Here is a 17,683-nt window from a genome sequence, read left to right as displayed (position 1 = left end):
ACTACCATAATCTTTAAATTTACTGGTAAAGTAGCTCCAAACCACCAAACACCGTCTCCCCCACTGACAGATTTGTCACAGTAAGTCTCTCCCCTTTAAAGCAGAGCTCTGACCTCATGGTTTTGTGTTTGTTCCTCTTACCTGAGGTCTGCAGGTGTACTGACTCCGGTGCCGGGACACCGGTTGAGTTTCATCAGAGGAAAGCACTGTGCCCCCGACTCTCGACATGTTTATTGTTACTATGGCAACGGCTAGATAGCTCCTCATGCTAACACAAGGTAGTGAAAGAGGGAGAGTGTTTTCATGACATTTGTTTTGTTTTTACTTTTTAATAGATAGATAGTGTGATACGCATATCACACTAGGAAAAAAGAGTAGGCTAATAAAAAAAATGAAAGATATGCAAGATATACTTATGAGAATATACTACAATATACTATTATATTAGGCTATATTATTATTAGTAGGTATACTATAATACTAAAATATTAAATAATAATAAATAATAAAAATAACAATTTATAACTTTAACTTTTAGGCCCACTTTAATACATAGGCTTAATTATTTTTTAGCAAAATATTATATAGGCCTACATAAAATAATTTGACTACCCAACTTTTATATTTTTAAAGATGCAAAGACAAATTTTAAAACGTACTTGTTATTAATAAATGACTCGTCAAAAACTGAGATTATTTAAACATTTCAAATAGACAGACCCCGAAGGTTTTGTTGTCGTCATGTTTCTTTCTTCCTCCCTACATTGCATTTATTTGTTGTACAGTGTAATTTATTTTTTACATTATATCTATATTAGGTCCAATAATATATTTTCTACAACTTTTCTGATGAAAATTTTATTTAAAAAACGTAACTTTAATTTCACATCGTGGTATGGCTACTTTCACTGGCGTACTTAAGACACGAAATGATTAGCTGTTGTGGATAGTATTTGAATCTTTTTGTTTGTATTTTGAATATTTTTCTCTCTGTCCCGTCGCCATCTTGGCTCCAGAGGGGCGGAGGCTGTGCGGCACTGTGTCACGTGCGCGGTAACGCCAGCCTCTGCCCAGGCATATCCCCGCAATCACACACATACACACACTGACACAGACGTACATATACACACTACACACACACCCATGACATAACACATTCAGCTAAGCGGGACAACTTTACGACACATATATACAAGAACCCTCTAACACAGGTGAGTCAAGCAGCGTTTATAAATGGCGCCTTTACAGCCAGTGACAAAGAAATGTTAGCTGACATTAACTCAAGCTAACATGCTAACTGTTAACTTACTGCGTATGTTGTAAGTCTCTCTCAGGTGGCTGAAAAGTTGTTTTCGCCGTAAAATGTGTGGAAGAACTGCGTGTACGCTTGCTCCTGACGAGGTGAGCCGAGCCTGCTCCTACAGGAACCGGCGAGGGCAGCGGAGACAGCCCCGCTGGAGGGATGGAGATGCGGACAAATACCGACCCTCGTACAACAAGAGCCCCCAGTCCATGAGCCCCGTCCTGCTGTCCCAGAGGCACTTTGATAAGGTGAGACCACCTATAACTCTCTCTGCGTGAATGAGATGCATGAACTGTTTTAACTGAAGGATGCTAAATACTTTGGTATCATGTTAGGGGCATGTCTCTCATTTAAAAAGCAAGTGAAGAATGTTCTGGCAACAGTCAAGTAATACAGCTTGAGATAACCTTATACCTGTTATATCTATTATATATAATATACCACGATTCTCCCTCATATCACGTACTGTCTAACTATCTGGTTTCATACCAGTGATTCAATCCTGAAACCCATACAGTCTGTATTCAAACAGGCTCTTAAAGTTTTAGATATCAAACCCAAAACCTATCATCAATGCAACATACTGCCTAAGTATGATCTCCTGAGCAGGGAAAACATGTCTAAGACAAGTTTCAAGACATCTGCCTAATATATAAAATCCTTCATGGTCTAGCACCTCCCCTACAAATCACCTTCACTACAGAAAGCTCTTAATGACAGGTTTAAACGAGATCCACAACCCAAGGACAAATTCAGCCAGTTAGCTTTCACAGTGAGAGCTTCCCAGACATGTAACACACTTTTAGTACATATGAAATGGGTGATATGTCCTTTAGATTGTATTATGATATTTTTAGGCTATATCTCGTTACATGATATAAGTCTCGATATTTTCAAATTTACTCTAAAGCACTTCATCAGTGCTAGGACAGGGAGACAAAATAGAAGATAACAGTATTTCTGACCAAATACCTTCTGAGTTGTAGGGATTTTTCTCCAGAAAATACTAATACAATGAGATTTTGATTAATAATCATCAATAATGTGGATATAATGACTAAGTGGGTTAAGGCAAGCTTTAAAACAAAAACAATAGTCTTGTCAATTGATACTCTACATCACCTTACTTTAATGAAGCCATTTAAAACAAGGGAAAGAAGACCATTTATGCCAAATCACAATACAATGATAACCACAATCTTAGATGACTTATAGTCTAATATCTCGATAACGATATATCTTCATATTGCCCAGCCCTCTTCCTCATACACAATCTGAATTTCAGCTAATAAGCAACTAGGTGTGTATCACACATAGCCTCCACAAGCCTCCACTGTATGTCCACATCCTTCTTGCTGTCTGTCTGTGTGTGTCAGGTGTAATGTAGTCTTCACTCTAATATCTTCTACTATTTGGCTTATTTTTGCATGCTTTTATGTCTGTCTGTTTTAGTGGCTATTTTACCACCTGGCCCAGGTAGACATTATTTGAAGATTTGGACACGTCTTGGTACACATAACAATATACAGTACAGTTCAATGTAACAATGCCACAAAAAGGAGCTCAAACTATATAAACTCTTCTGTCACAGTCTAAACTATAAGGACCACTGTACGCCCTCAAAAGGTAGTATGTGCTGCAGGGTTATTGCAATGGATAGCAATATATATTGTAGGTGTTCATGATATTGTGTTCACCCCTTGTTTGTCCTCAGAATGCGCCTGTCGATGACTGTGTGTTGGCCTCCATGCGTTGGGGTCTGGTACCTTCCTGGTTCAAGCAGGATGACCCCAGCAAGATGCAGTACAGCACCAGCAACTGCCGCAGTGAGAATATCTTGGAGAAGAAATCATATAAGGTGCGTAGAGTTTAAGGGAAAAGCGAAGCTAAATTGTCTTTCCTGTGTTATGTCTCTGTGTTAGACGTATGCTCACAGGAGTGTCATAACACTTTGTCGTCTCCCCTAAAGGATCCCCTGATAAAGGGTCAGCGCTGCGTCATCCTGGCTGATGGCTTTTATGAGTGGAAGAAGCAGGAAAAGAACAAGCAGCCTTTCTTCATATACTTCCCTCAGACTCAGGGAAGCAGCCAGGAGAAAACAGGGGATCAGGATGACCCCACGACCTCAGCTCGCAATAAGGAGAATTCAGAGACGGTGTGCCCTCCAGAGAAGGCCTCCCCTGACTTGACCAAGGTTCATATTGGGTTTTCTATAGCAATATAAGCACCATGAACAATTGCTTTCATCCAGAACAAAAGTAGAAAGAATGCAGCTGTGGCGGATATTACCATGGCTGAAAATATCCTGTGTGGGAGAGAGGCCAGAGCAAAAATGTGCATGTGTCCACCAGGTGTGTCAGGCTTTAGGTTTGATGCTGGTGCCAGGCTAAAGAGTGTAAAAAAAATACAACTGTAACAACAAAACCTGTCACTTTATTTCATAAAATATGCTTATATTTACTATTTAAAAGATACCATGCCCATGCCCCTCTGCTCTATGTTGTTCAGGGAGGAGAGGCATCAGGTGAGTGGACTGGATGGAAGTTGCTGACTATGGCCGGACTGTTTGACTGCTGGACACCTCCAGATGGTGGAGAACCTCTTTACAGTTACAGTATTATCACTGTGAATGCTTCCCCAAACCTGGAAAGCATCCACAATAGGTAAGGAGAGGTAATGATTGGGAAACACGTTCTATCTTCACTTGTGTCCCGTATGAAATCCTAAATTACTGTGTGGTTATGTTTCAGGATGCCAGCAATCCTGAATGGAGACGAAGAAGTGAGAAGATGGCTGGATTTTGGGGCAGTGAAGTCTCTCGATGCCTTGAAACTGCTCCAGTCTAAAAACATTTTGACTTTCCACCCCGTCTCTTCGATAGTGAATAACTCTCGCAACAACTCTCCAGAGTGCCTTCAGCCAGTGGATCTTAACAGCAAAAAGGTATCAGATTTACTGAGGTATTTTACTAACTGTGGTTGACAAAATTAGTGATATACATCAGACCAGCACATATGGGTAGTTAGCAGAATTTTAAGTCCGTGTGTCCTTTTGGAGGATAGAAAAGATGAAGATCCTGCTTATGTCACTGCAATTTGACCTGTGTTTGGATTATAATTTTAGCACGCCTGAATGCATTTATTTCTTGTTAAACAAATGTTTGTTATATAGACATGTTTAATAATAGTCTTGCAGCCTTGCTTGAACCTGAGTGTTTGTGATACCACAATAAATTAAGGTTGATCGCCGTCATGTCCCTTCAGTCTTCCCCTTCCCAAGTAGATTGATGATCCAACACAGCGGCCCGATATTGCTTTTCCAGACGCTTATATTTGATCGAATTACCAGGTATTGTTAGGCTAAGTGTTGTCTGTAAATAACCAACCTCTTATTAGCCAAGTGAAGAGCTACATTGAGATTTAGTTGGAGATGCTGCACTGTATGACTATAACATTACTGCAGCAGCCTCCCACTTAAGCTAACATTAGTTACCCATCAATAGTAACCGTCACCAGCATCATTTAGCGATTTACCACAATGACAGTTAATATTCACACATTTGATTTGCTTCAAATCTCACTGTGAAAACCTTGGTTACCACCTACACAACAGCTTTTTGGCATTTCCCGTAGTTTGGAACAGAAGTCTGAATCTTTTTTACCACATGGTAGGGGAACAAATTGGAGATCAGCATGTTTGAATTTATTGCTGGTGCAACCAACTGTACAGCAACTCTTCAGCTTGCGCTATTAATTCAAACTGGTTTAAGTGAAAGTTTGGAGATGTGTTTTAACTTCCTTTGTGTACGTTTTCACTGTCTGAACAGAACGCTGGACTGTTTCCTTCCAAAAGGGCGGTGGTCGTAAGAGCTTACTGTGGTTGACGTGTTGCTGGTCTGATGTATAGAGTGCTCTAGAAATGACTCCTAACCCCGGAAATGAGTTAGCATTTTAGCACTCCCGGTTCCTTAGAGTCAAAATCAGTGGGTTTTTTTTAATGGGGTTTTGATTAGATGCCTGAATTAAGGTCTGTGGTTAACACAAGCTTTAGAGACTTTGAAGTTTTGTTCTACAACATAAAATATGTCAGTAAATATTCCACATCGTCAAGCCGAACACAGCTTTGCAGCCACGTTGTGGTAGGGATGTTAAGTCATGTGACTGTGGTGTAGTTAGTTTATAGCTTAATAGCTTAACGTTAGCTTTTTACTTCTGGCAATTGCATTCAGGCTTCAAAAATCAGAAAATTGATGTTCATTTGTGAAGATTATCTTGCTGAACAAAATGTGTATCATAAATTTTTGTTTGCCACAGAGCTTATTTTCTGCAATAACCCAAAATCCATTGAAAAAATGTTATAGGCTTCTTGACCAGGGAACCAGGGCGATGCTGACTTCCATGTCGGCCTACAAAAAAAGGTCATCCCTGCATCACTCTTCAGTGTCAGTAGAGGGAGGTTTGAGCTGACAAATCTGATTTTTAATCCCCAGGGGCCCAAACCCACAGGCAGCAGTAAGATGATGATGGGCTGGCTGTCAGGCACGTCACCTTCAAAGAGGAAGGAGCCCAGCACGCGTGAGAGCAAAGAAGAGCAAGAAAGCAAAGCAGGGGCTCGGAGGAAATCATCAGGGCCGCTTAAGCAGTGGCTTCAGGGAGCCAAGAAACCAAGAACCACATGAAGACATCAACTCTGCAGTATTTAGTTGACCATTAGCTACTTAACTACTGTATTTTTACAAGTGTAAGAAAAGCTTTTGTGTAGTAACTGTTTTAAATGTAAAAAATGCTTCACAGATACTGTTTCATTTCTAAATGTTGTGAATAAATGTTAGAAATAAACACTGCATGCTTTATTCAAGATTTTTATTACCCTTATTACTTGAAACGCAAAGACATTTTGAAACAATGTAGATGCTATGCATTTATCATATTAATAATATAATAATGATGAATGCCAATACTCCCCCCCCACATTTTTTTCTTCTTTCAAAGTTACAGTATGTATGCTATCTTGTAATCTATAATGCATTTCAAAGTTTTAACATAATACGAACAGACAGTTAAAGATCTGATCGGTTAAAAAGAAATGTCAAGCACTTAAATTGTTTGCCAACACGAGCAACTGGCAGAGTCGGATATGGAGATTTACAACACAACTTTTTGCCTTCCCCACACAATGATTGAGAGGTTTGCAAATATACAAAGTCTTGCAATAGTTGACAGTAAAAAGAAAGGTACTAGCTAATAGTACTGTTATGAATGATATTTATACTTGAGAAAACTCTCTCCTCCCCAGGACTATCAGGTAGAATGACATGCTGTCTTGATTTGGTTCATTCTCCACATAAAATGTACCAGGAGGAACTGATTACAAGATGAACCTTAATTTCCCTAACAGAGGAACAGCAACTAGTGTGTTAGGGACCGCGCTTACATCAAGGAGGATTCACACCATGTCCTCAACCTGAGCTACAATTGCATTTATTGTGGCTCCAAAATGAGATGTCTGAACAAGTCTTCAGTATTTGTGGACGATAGCAAAGTGCAAAACAAAAACAAAACCTGTACACACTTGTCTGACGGACTTGTCGTGGAACTGGATTTTCAATTCTGCGCCAATCGTTGAGAATCAGCAGGCAGCGTATCAATGAGACCCACATGCACCTTCGTATGTTCTGATCCTTCACTACTTCACTTCTGAATTTTGTATTTTTCTTTTATGATCCAAAGAGGTAAAGTGAAACCATAATAAGAGTTTTTGAGAGTGAAATCAATTTAAACCACAACACAAATGAGTAAAATCGGGGGAGCAGTGTTTCCTCTGTTCATGCAGCAGTGGCGGGCCGTGAAAGTAAGAAAACAACCACCACCGCTAAAGAAACTTTGATTAAAAATAAACAAAACAAAAACATTAGTTTTCTAACTTTACTCATCAACACAAACATGTAGAAATAATGCTTCAATTTACCACTTAAAGTATCCAAAATAAAAGCAGTTAGAACCAAAACTGGGTGTGAAAGCAGTGATATATATATGGAACTGAGAATGAGGTTAGCCCGAACCACCACCGCCATGAAAAAGTACGTGGAGAAACACTGGGAAGTAATAAGCATCGTACAAGTAAATTCCATAATGTTTCCTCAGGGTGTTCTTTGGGCTAGGAGACTCATATTTTATAGAAAATGTGTGTTTTGTATACATAGGGTGGTGAGTGCAGCATGTCGGTGTGTGTCGTAGTATACTCAATGAGTGGGATGCTGCTTGTATGTTGGGCATTGGGAGATTAACACAGTGGGCCATGGGAAAAGGGATATATAGACAAGGCAAGACAGGGTAGTGAGGGCAGTGACGACCCCCTGGAGATCCTCAGAGTCCTCAGCAGCTGCAGGTCTCCGCTGACGGCTTGGCCCGCTCGTTCCTGTCCAGCTTTATGGGCTCAGGGAACTCGTTGTACAGCTCCACTTCGGTCTCCTGAAATCAGACAATACAGTTGCAGCTTTCACAGAAACACATGCTGAAAAATGTACAAGACACCCAGTAACCCAAGATACTTTAAGAGCTTTTCAAGACCATTTCTAACCAAATATAAGACTGATTTTTGGACAAATCATCTTGTATTTATTTAAGCTTTGCAGGGAAGTATAAAGGGAAACAGTACAGGTTAGAGGTAGAGGTTATATGTAGGAACATGCTTATTAGACCGAGTTAGTTTAATATACATTTTGCCGCCTGGTAGGTCCACGTATAAAGTAAAAAGACAGTATTATGTTCACAGTTAGGTTTAAATATGTGTTAACATCAAATTAAATTAAATGTTTGTCACAATTAAGACCTCACAAATTCTAATTAAAGCCTATTTAAATAACTTTCAAAGTTTAATATTTATAAAATTTAATTGAAGTGATTTTAAAGACTTGAGGATTTCTTAATGACCAGGATTTCTGGATTGCCTTAATTACCTGTTTAAGGGCATTGCGTGCAATAGTCTGGAAGGCCTGCTCCACATTGATTGCCTCCTTGGCGCTGGTCTCGAAATATGGGATGTTGTTCTTGCTTTGACACCAAGCCTGTGCTCGCTTGGTTGTTACCTGAAACACAAAGAAAGTAATGTTATTCTTAGAAACATCAGACACAAGAGGAAGGCTGTTGAATCCAAGCTATTTTTAAAGGTACTGTATCTGACACTCAGAGCTGTAATATAACAGCAAACCATTATTTGCTGTGTAAAGATACAGTGGAATAATGGCGTCCTGAGCAGTGGTGGTCATCGTTAGCAGGTCAAGATGCGTGCCCATATTAGTGCATGTGTGTATCCCACTGGCTAGCTCATCATTGCCGATTTGCACTAAACCAGGTATGTCAAAAGTTCAGCCAGATGGGAAGTTCTTGTCCGCGAATTGATTTTAAACGGCTTGTGGCTTGTTGTTCAAAATATACATGTGGCCAATCACACAGTGTTGGTTCACTGAGCAAGATCACTGCATTTTTCCCGTTCACCTCACAATAGAGAGACTATCATACAGTTTGTTGACATGCACCAGGTAGGTACTATGCAGACGGACCTAATTTGTAGCAAATGAACACTCACCAAACAGCACACATTTCCCGCTAGGTGGTGGACATAAAAAAGTAGAGTCCTACTATGCTCATATGGTGCTTACCGCTGATATTGAGATGGCACTGTCGCCATTAACATTAGCTCCGTCAGCAGCTAATGCAGCTGTTTATGGAGTGATGGAGCCACCAGCTCAACCACCTCTGTGTTGACAACCATTTCCAGACAACTCATACGCTCTGAATTTCGCATAGAGCCCTTTAAATCTGTACTAAACAAAACTTTAAGACCTCAAAAATTACCAAACACAGCTGTACATTTCAATAAAAACACAAACAAGTGGTGCACATAACAGCATCCCTGGCAATCAAACGTAATTATCTGGACCCACCTGTCTGTTCTCCAAGTCGATCTTGTTTCCCAGCACCACGAAGGGGAAATTCTCCGGGTCTCGAGGGCTGGCCTGGATCAAGAACTCGTCTCTCCAGCTGTCTAGAGTCTTGAAGGTGTTGGGCGCTGTCACGTCGAACACCAGGACGCAGCAGTCTGCTCCACGGTAGAACGCTACACCTAAGGACTGGAACCTCTCCTGTCCTGCTGTGTCCCAAATCTGTACGCATTTAAGAGGCCAACATGTGTTTATGTGCACAAAATAATCAGATTACTGCAAATAAAGAGATTAAGGTAATACTTTGACTGTGGTGTTTACATGGGTCACATTATCTAGATCTTCCTAATTACCCAGCACTGTTTGTTGGACAGCTGCTATGAAGCTTGGAGTGATGTGTTGTACCATACTAGAAACGTAACTTCAAACTCTTGACAGTCCCTTGTTAGTGTGGGGGATAAATATAAGCCTTTGTTTCTTTCTTTAATATCAGACATTGTATAAGCTTTTCATTGTATTCCGTGATTGTTTTAGATATGATAATTGTGTTTGAATTAGAGATAAGCCAGTGTGGCATTCGTTTATCATTTCCTCCATACCTGCATTGTGACAAGTCTGTCATCCACCATGACTTCTTTCGTCAGGAAATCAGCACCTATTGTGGCTTTGTACTGGTTACTGAACTTCTTATTCACATACTGGTTCATCAATGAGGTCTTCCCAACTCTAGGAGAAAACATAAAATCAAGGACAACATTCAGAGCATGTGACGGCAGAAACAAGTGCAGGAAAAAAAGTGACTGCGATGAACTGATTGATGGAAGGTTCCTTGTTTGCTGCAACAGAGTGAGTGTATTATTATCAGACTAGATTAAATACTTTTGTTAAGTGTTTTTCATTTTTAAAAATAAACCATCAAGCATCGCTATTGTTGTCCCACCCTTTAGCTTCGAGGCTATGGCTCAACAACACTCACCCAGAGTCTCCGAGGATGATGACTTTGAGTAGTACTTTCTTCCTTGAAGTCATTGTGCCACAGCTGTAAAGAAGAAAAAAGTTAATTAGAGGGAAGAAGAAAACTAAAAGAAGCGAAGCAGCACAAGAGGGATACAGCCTTGCCCCTGTGATGCCCCTTTAGATATGGGCCAACAGGTTTAACTGAAAGATGATAAGGTCTGTTTGCCTCTCGAAATACATTCCAAAGAAACGGGCCAGTTCTAGGAATGAAACCAAGTGCGCCGTCTCCTCTACTTGTGTTTTCTTTGCCTCATGAACACAGAAAACTACAATAATAGGAGGTAAAAAAAACACACGCTGCACTACATTGTTCTCTAAAACAATTCATGAAACAATTCACTGTGCTTTATTTCTCCCCCAAATTATACTGAACAACGCAGTGCGGCGGAGATGACATCTACTATTTGTGTCACCACAGCTGGTTGTTTTCATTATAGTGATTTTGTTAAATTCATACGTCTGACAAACCATTCAAAAGAATGACATTGTTTCACTCCCAAGATACAATTCTTGTTCCTTTATAAAGCTGAACATTACAATGAATTGAAAACAAATATGGAACATACTCCACAAATACTGAATGGGGCCATGAATCATATTAATCACTACATGTCTACACTGTACTGCATCATGATAACTTCCCAACTGAGCTCTGGATTTGTCCTTCCACACACGCAGGTGCTGCACTTCAATGATTACCTTCATACACACTTAACTGATTTTAGTAAAACCAACGTGTAAAATTTGGGAAAATAGGTGGTCTCATTGTAGGATTTAGCTATTGTCAACTCTTCCTCTTTAAATGTAATCCACCTTCCCCCATTGAGTAATCATATTTCCAAACAAAAGATCCCTAATGGGCTAAACTTTTCCATTGTGTTTTCACATCTGTATCATGCAGATGTGTGTTTTATTCTTGATGACAACATGTGAAACTGTAACCATATTTATATTAATTGGATCTGAATCCTCGAAGATTATTTTTGTACTAAACTCATGATATAACATTCTCATCCTTGCCCCTGCTAAGACACCACCAAGCATTTCTGACTTTGACCGAGTGAGCTTTGTAATAATAAACCACCTCATACAGCTGTAATGACCAAAGTCCAGCCTCTATTACCCATGGGCTTTAAATCATCCTTCTATTCAGGTTAAACTTTGAGAAAGCATTATTGGAATAAAAAAGCAGTCAAAGGTTTGATCCACACACTGCTTAACATTTATAGCCACTAGTGTGAATAAAAACCATCGCCTCGGATCCAGACCAAGAGCTATTATGAGGCAAAACTAGCATCGAGCTATCGGTGCGGCTCTTATAATCTGCACCCCATGACACTGTGTCAGGGACTGATCACATGGTTTTAAAACACAGGACTAACGGAACCATGACTTGGCAGGCATGATTAGCACAGCAAATGCTGCGGTTGCAAACAATACACATACCGGTATAATCCTTAGTTATGATCAATCTGTCGACCAATCTGGCTGTAAATATTCCCACTTTGTAAACTGAAGCAGACAGAGTCCTGATTTAGCATTTTACCCAACAGCCATTAAGACATCTAACATACTTGCAAAGGGTTAGCAGGGAAGAATACACATTACATTTGGAGAGCAAGTGCTTCATAGCTGGATGAGAAAATGCAAGAAAACGATAACACATAGGTTAAGGAAGAGTATCGTTATTAAAAACCTTTCAAAATGGTGAAAGCTAGACGTTTTACACGCCTTGTCAACTAACGTTAACAATTACCATATCAGTGACACTTCTTAATTTAAGCTAACGTTTAGTTAGCTAAGCTAGGTTTATTAACAAATGTGAAACTTAATTAACGACATCACTATCGTCGATGTACACCGTTAGTAAAACTAATGACTAAAGCCACAAGGCACCAACCTGCGCGGTGATCCTGCGGTGGAGAATATCAAAAGTGGACTTTTCTTCTGCCTCGGTTGGAAGCGTTAGCTAACGCGCAGGCTAGCTAACAGGCTAACGGCTCCTGTAAACGTCTGCCGTAAGAAAACAACACGTTCAGAGCGTCGACAGCTGAATAATCTCTGATAGCTAGCCTCGCAGCTAACTCTGTTTATCGAAGTCAACACTGCCACTGCCGACGTATCCCTCCTTTCGTGTAACAGAAGCGCTTTGGTACAATGGTCTATTTCGCCCCGTTCCCGTTGACGCTTGCTTTTCCTGTCAAGCTAAACGCGCTAGCTGCTAGCCGAGCTCTGTGCACTTCCTCCAAAACAAGCTTGTCGGTGAGTGCTGACGTCACGCGCTGGACACGCCTTGTTCCACAGGATTCTGAGAAGTCACAATAACACAAATAAAAATAATTATAATTACAATATACAATATAGTAACAAAATAATTGTCATGAATTATAATATAAAGTTAATGACAGATGACTAGCAGATAACATGCATAGTCCGCACAGCTAACAATCCCATCCTGATGCAAATTAGACATAAATGTAGCCATATATCTCGTGATATATGTGTAAAGGGACAGAAAAGCCAGTTCATTTACCTTTGAAACTAACTGAGCATTCAACCGCATGCATTCATTGTGATAGTCCTGGATAACAACTGCTACTATTTGTTAATGAGTATACAGAACAACAAGATGTGGGCCTTCTGATCATCTGCAGTCCTGCTGCAAGTGAAATGTGGCTTTCCTTTTAGCTTTGTATGCATGGCCAGGGGCAAAAGTGTGTGCCACTCCCCTATTTCTCCTACTGCTCTCCTCCACTCCAGACTTTTCCAGTCATTGGTAGGGTTTGAAGATGTTGAGCCATCTCTGCTGTCTGCCTGTGGTGTCATCCAAAGAGGGTCTTGGTCTGCCATGTCTCTTTTGGTAGGTTTTAATTCACACCTCTCTTAGTTAGCAGTTTGGTAGGTTTTAATTCACACCCATGTCTGTAGCTGTGGTACTCTCTTGGTTATCAGTTTGGGAGACATGTTATCAAAATATCCAGGGTTATTGTTTTGCTGTTTTTCAAGAAAGACAGTGGCCTTGACACAGTGGTGTAAGGTAGTTAAGATGGTCCCCAGTGCGTGCTATCGTCCCCATACCGTCTTGTCACATGATCAGAGACTTGACATTTGATTACATCAATACCTATTACCCTGCAATCATCACTGCATATCTGTATATGACAAAAAAATACTAAAGAAAATAAGAAATTGTTAATTTAATTTAAGAATCTGAATATTTGATGTATAGAATAGTTGATTTATTGTCATAGAATAAGCTTATAATTTTGTTAAAGATGCCATTGACTGTTTTAGGCCCATTCTCCACCCAACACATTGGTGGAGGGCCCTCTTTCTCTATGGGCCCAACTTGCGGACCCCAATGCAATTGTACTGCCTGCACTGTCCATATTTACGCCCCTGCCTTGACACTAACTTAATCCTTTCCAGTGGGTCTACAGTGTCTATGTTGGATTTTGGGGTGTAATAATGATGAGATGAATGATGATGAGAATTTGAGATGTTTCCAGGTCTGCAGCAGCTCTGTCAGCAGCATCAGTACCCTCTCTTGGCCAGCTTACTATACCATCTGAGTATCTGATGATGGCCAGTATGTTACCTGTGATGATGACTTTTTTTTTTTTTTTTTAAATTTAACTGACACACTGATGACTTTTCTTGTTACATCTGTGATTCCATGCCTCTGTCTTTCATGCCTCTGTGTTATAGCTTCTATGGAACTGAATCCCAAGTTACATTTAAGGCATTTGCAGACATTTTTTAAACAATTCTCTATAGTTAAATAATATATTGAATTATGTCCTTAACTCAGTTTACACTCCCTGTATCCAGATTGTATTCTAATACTGAGAATTTAGTAATCACATTTAATTTACACGTGTCAGCCAGTTACATCTAAGGTCATTAGATTTCTATTTTTCTGTGAATACACACATTGCAAATCCAACACCTAACACACAACGCTTTGTTTTGTATGACATTTTATAAATGATTGTAGCCACCCCCAGGTGTCAGTATTATGAGGTAATGTCATCTTCAGCAGTCAATGTGTGGCAGAGCAAAACTGATTAATGTGTGATCAACATCTCTTAATACACAAAATGATAGTGTCCAAGGACTGGATCTTGATTGCCTGCATGCTTGTGGACTTTGGTTGTCAAACAAAGCTTTCACAGGACATTTACTGAGACCGCAGATGACTTCCTAATGTAACTGTGGCAAACAAGTTTTCAATGAGTTACCCACAGACGACATTACCTGTTCTGCAACACTAAAATCACACACTACTGCCGAAACCCGGGATCGAACCAGGGACCTTTAGATCTTCAGTCTAACGCTCTCCCAACTGAGCTATTTCGGCTTGACACTTGCTGAATATGACACAAAAAACAAAATATATAAAAGATAACTGACCTATGAAAAGAAACAAAAATGTATGTTATTACTATGGTAACGATAACCTGACACGAGCTCTTTCAATAAGCCAGAAAAGATCACTACTAGAGTTATTTCATGAGCACACAGTCCAACAGGGCCCAACTTTTGGAGGTAAAACGTTTCACGGGTTGTATTAAAAAAGTTTTGTCTTTTAAAAATCTTCTTAACTTTTATTGTTTTTCTGTTTGTGTCAGATTTCACGGTCGCTTCCGACGCACAGCGCGCTGTAACGAGCGCGCCGTGACGTCATCACGTCAGCCCGAATGAAGCGTCATCCTTTCTGATGTAGAGCGGCACGGCGGCCTTTCTTCGCCGTCTGCATTTCCCTCAGTCTGTCCTCTCTCATCCCGGTATTTCAGCTCTGTAATTTCTCCAACCATGACTCGAAAGTCGCCACTTCTCGCCGCCTGCCTGCTCCTGCTGGCGGCGGTGAGCTCCGAGGTTTCAGCGGACGGCTTGGTGAACGAGGAGGTGAAGAGGACAGTGGACCTGGGCACTCATCTGGCTAAGATCACCGCGGAGATCGTGCTGTCCAACCAGGGACACTCTGCCGTGCACAGCTTCATATTGGCGGTGGAGGCTGACCTGGCCCCGCACCTGGCGTACATCGGAGCCTCGGTGAGACAAACATCAGTGACTTAAATAAATAACGCGAACACGTCTGCCTGTAACCGGCTAGCTAGCTTTAGCATGCTAGCCACTTCATTGTAAGCTAATCATTTATTCGCTGTGCAAGATTTTGTATCACTTAAAGGTTGCGTATTTTCTAAATTGACAGCAGCAATCATGTGCAGGTTAACAGCATGCTACCATATGATGCTGTAGTGTGCTCATTGAATGTATGAGCTCACAGCTACTAGCTAGGCTATGTGAGTCAGTGTGGGTGGTGAGCTCTGCAGGCTCAGGAGCCAAACAGTCAGTTAGCCAACAGTAGCTACTGTTTCAGCGTCTAACCTTATATTGCTTAGTGCAAGGTTTAGGCACCAGCTCATTTGCTTTGAGCAGAGATGTAACGATTTGATGAATTCATTGTGAGTTGCTAAAGGATGTGGGTAATAAGATGTTAACTTCCGCAGCGCTGCACGCTCTGTCAGTGGCTGAATGACACGTACGCGCTGGGCAGTTCACTTCCGTGTGTGACTGCGCAGGCCTGCCCCCTTCCACTGTGTATGAAGCTGTGACTATGCTCTGCTTTTAGACAGAACAATAAGCTACGCATATATTTTTAAGGAAATGTGATTCTTTGCATCATCCTGTATTTTACCTGGGAGTGTTTTTCCTGTAGAGACAGTATGCTCTAACCACCATGTTTCCACAGGTGAAGGGTGATGAAGAAGAGGATGGCACACTTGAACTTCAACAGACAACAATTCAGGGCCAGAGGTAAGAGATGGACCCTTACACTGTCATCTAACTGGAATCTCAAGCCTGTGCAAACAACTAAACTAGTGGAAAAACTCAACACATTTGTTTCACCTTTACCTTAGGGAAAGACCATCACTGTTGCCCCACAGTTTCATGCTACAGCAATGCAAACTCACAACACAAGCCTTCCTGTGAAACTGATTTCTGTCAATCCACTGACTTTCAATATGAAAACTTAAGGATATGAATATAGAACTATGGTTGGCAACTTGTTAGATGACTCATAGCTCATTTTGACAGCATTTCCCATGCACAGTGTAAAGTAGAATAAAATAATCTGGCTCTTTTAAAATACTTTTAAAGATTCAGAAGTGAATTATTAAACACAAACAATTGCATTTTGTAGCTCCTGATAGGCTGATATTTTAAAGGTCCAGTGTGTAGGATTGACAGAAATGGAATATAATATAATAAGTATGTTTTCTTTAGAATATAATTGCCTGAAAGTTATTTTTTTGTTACCTCAAAATGAGTCGTTTATATCTACAAGGGAGCAGCTCCTTTTCCACGTAGTCCACCATATTGCACCACCATGTTCCTACAGCAGCCCAGAACAGACAAACTAAACACTGTCTCTAGATAGGGCCACTCACGTTTTCATGTCAGCCACCACAGTTTGCAGCCCCACCACAACAAGCCAAACAGTGTCAGAAAAACACTGATTTTTACTGTGAAACTGTTTATTCAGTGTTTGTAGCAGTTGAAATCACCTGGGGCCTGTATCACTTTCCTGGGTTACCCAGACCTATCCTGGGTTGACTAATCCTAACAATGGCAATCAGGATAATTGGTATCACGACGCTGGATATCAACTCGGTAACTCAACCCAGGGTTGCTTTATCAAGAGCCGTGAACGCGCACGCAGCAGACCAATCACAATCATGAGAGAAGTGCAGCGTCACTGAGCGTCCTCACAGAGCACTGTATGTGAGGGGGAAAAAAGTATTTCTCGTGAGGATCAGAGATTAATTCTTCTAAAATATGAGGAGGAGAAAAGCAACACTACAGAAAAGGCCAACACCGTGGCATCTGCAGGAGGAGGAAACATGCGTGGCAACGCATAACGGGATGAATAATGTTTAGTTTTAGTTTGGATTAGTTTATTTGCACATAATGTTAAAAACAGACAGTATAAAATTTACAAGATTAAAAAAAGAAAAAAAACAGACAGTATAAAATTTACAAGATTAAAAAAAGAAAAGTGCTGGAGAGGTTAGAAGCCACCAAAAGCTTATCAAAGAAATTCCCCTGTCAAAACATCAAAGCCACCAAAAGCTTATCAAAGAAATTCCCCTGTCAAAACATCAATAAAATCACATAATAGAGAAGAAAAAAAAAAACGGGTCAGGAAAGAAGAAATAGAGGAGGAGAGAGGGGAAAATCAAGACAAAACAAGGTAAAAAAAATAAAATGATGTGTAGGTTAAATTACTCATCACTGGTTCAAGTAGCTACAGTACCTGTACCTGTACATCTGACACTGATCACACCCTTGAATCCCATGAAATCAATGCTGCGCAGATGAATTGCGTGTATTACAATTATCGTCTAACATCATTG

General features: G+C 40.4%; 3 protein-coding genes and 1 non-coding gene across 5 annotated transcripts in view; 2 read left to right on the top strand and 2 right to left on the bottom strand.

The window, feature by feature from the left end:
- The first annotated feature begins 1,054 nt into the window (after positions 1-1,054).
- hmces (5-hydroxymethylcytosine binding, ES cell specific) lies at positions 1,055-6,160 on the top strand. Of its 2 annotated transcripts, none has more exons than XM_050038590.1 (7): positions 1,055-1,211; positions 1,335-1,551; positions 3,018-3,161; positions 3,273-3,497; positions 3,812-3,966; positions 4,054-4,246; positions 5,793-6,160. In XM_050038590.1, exons 2-7 carry the CDS (start codon positions 1,363-1,365, stop codon positions 5,979-5,981), a joined length of 1,095 nt encoding a protein of 364 aa, XP_049894547.1. In that variant the 5' UTR covers positions 1,055-1,211; positions 1,335-1,362; the 3' UTR covers positions 5,982-6,160. The 2 variants fall into 2 exon arrangements, with proteins under 2 accessions (XP_049894547.1, XP_049894546.1); XM_050038589.1 differs by having other exon boundaries at positions 1,325-1,551.
- Positions 6,151-12,516, bottom strand: LOC126386329 (ras-related protein rab7). The gene is made up of 6 exons (XM_050038592.1): positions 12,163-12,516; positions 10,222-10,284; positions 9,845-9,971; positions 9,249-9,467; positions 8,262-8,390; positions 6,151-7,773 (listed from the first exon to the last, which is right to left on the bottom strand). Exons 2-6 carry the CDS (start codon positions 10,272-10,274, stop codon positions 7,678-7,680), a joined length of 624 nt encoding a protein of 207 aa, XP_049894549.1. The 5' UTR covers positions 10,275-10,284; positions 12,163-12,516; the 3' UTR covers positions 6,151-7,677.
- Positions 12,517-14,549: 2,033 nt separating this feature from the next.
- On the bottom strand, positions 14,550-14,622 carry trnaf-gaa (transfer RNA phenylalanine (anticodon GAA)). The gene has a single exon. It is a non-coding gene; the product is annotated as a tRNA-Phe (tRNA).
- A 327-nt stretch (positions 14,623-14,949) lies between these two features.
- rpn1 (ribophorin I) overlaps positions 14,950-17,683 on the top strand; it is a 7,186-nt gene continuing 4,452 nt past the window's right edge. Inside the window, exons 1-2 of the mRNA XM_050038582.1 lie at positions 14,950-15,317; positions 16,018-16,082. Coding sequence (XP_049894539.1) covers positions 15,078-15,317; positions 16,018-16,082 — 305 coding nt within the window. The 5' untranslated portion in view covers positions 14,950-15,077. The remainder of the gene's footprint in view (positions 15,318-16,017; positions 16,083-17,683) is intronic.

This window comes from Epinephelus moara, chromosome 24, assembly GCF_006386435.1.
Source record: "Epinephelus moara isolate mb chromosome 24, YSFRI_EMoa_1.0, whole genome shotgun sequence".
Taxonomy (NCBI): domain Eukaryota; kingdom Metazoa; phylum Chordata; class Actinopteri; order Perciformes; family Serranidae; genus Epinephelus; species Epinephelus moara.
This window is presented reverse-complemented; position numbering and strand designations above follow the sequence as displayed.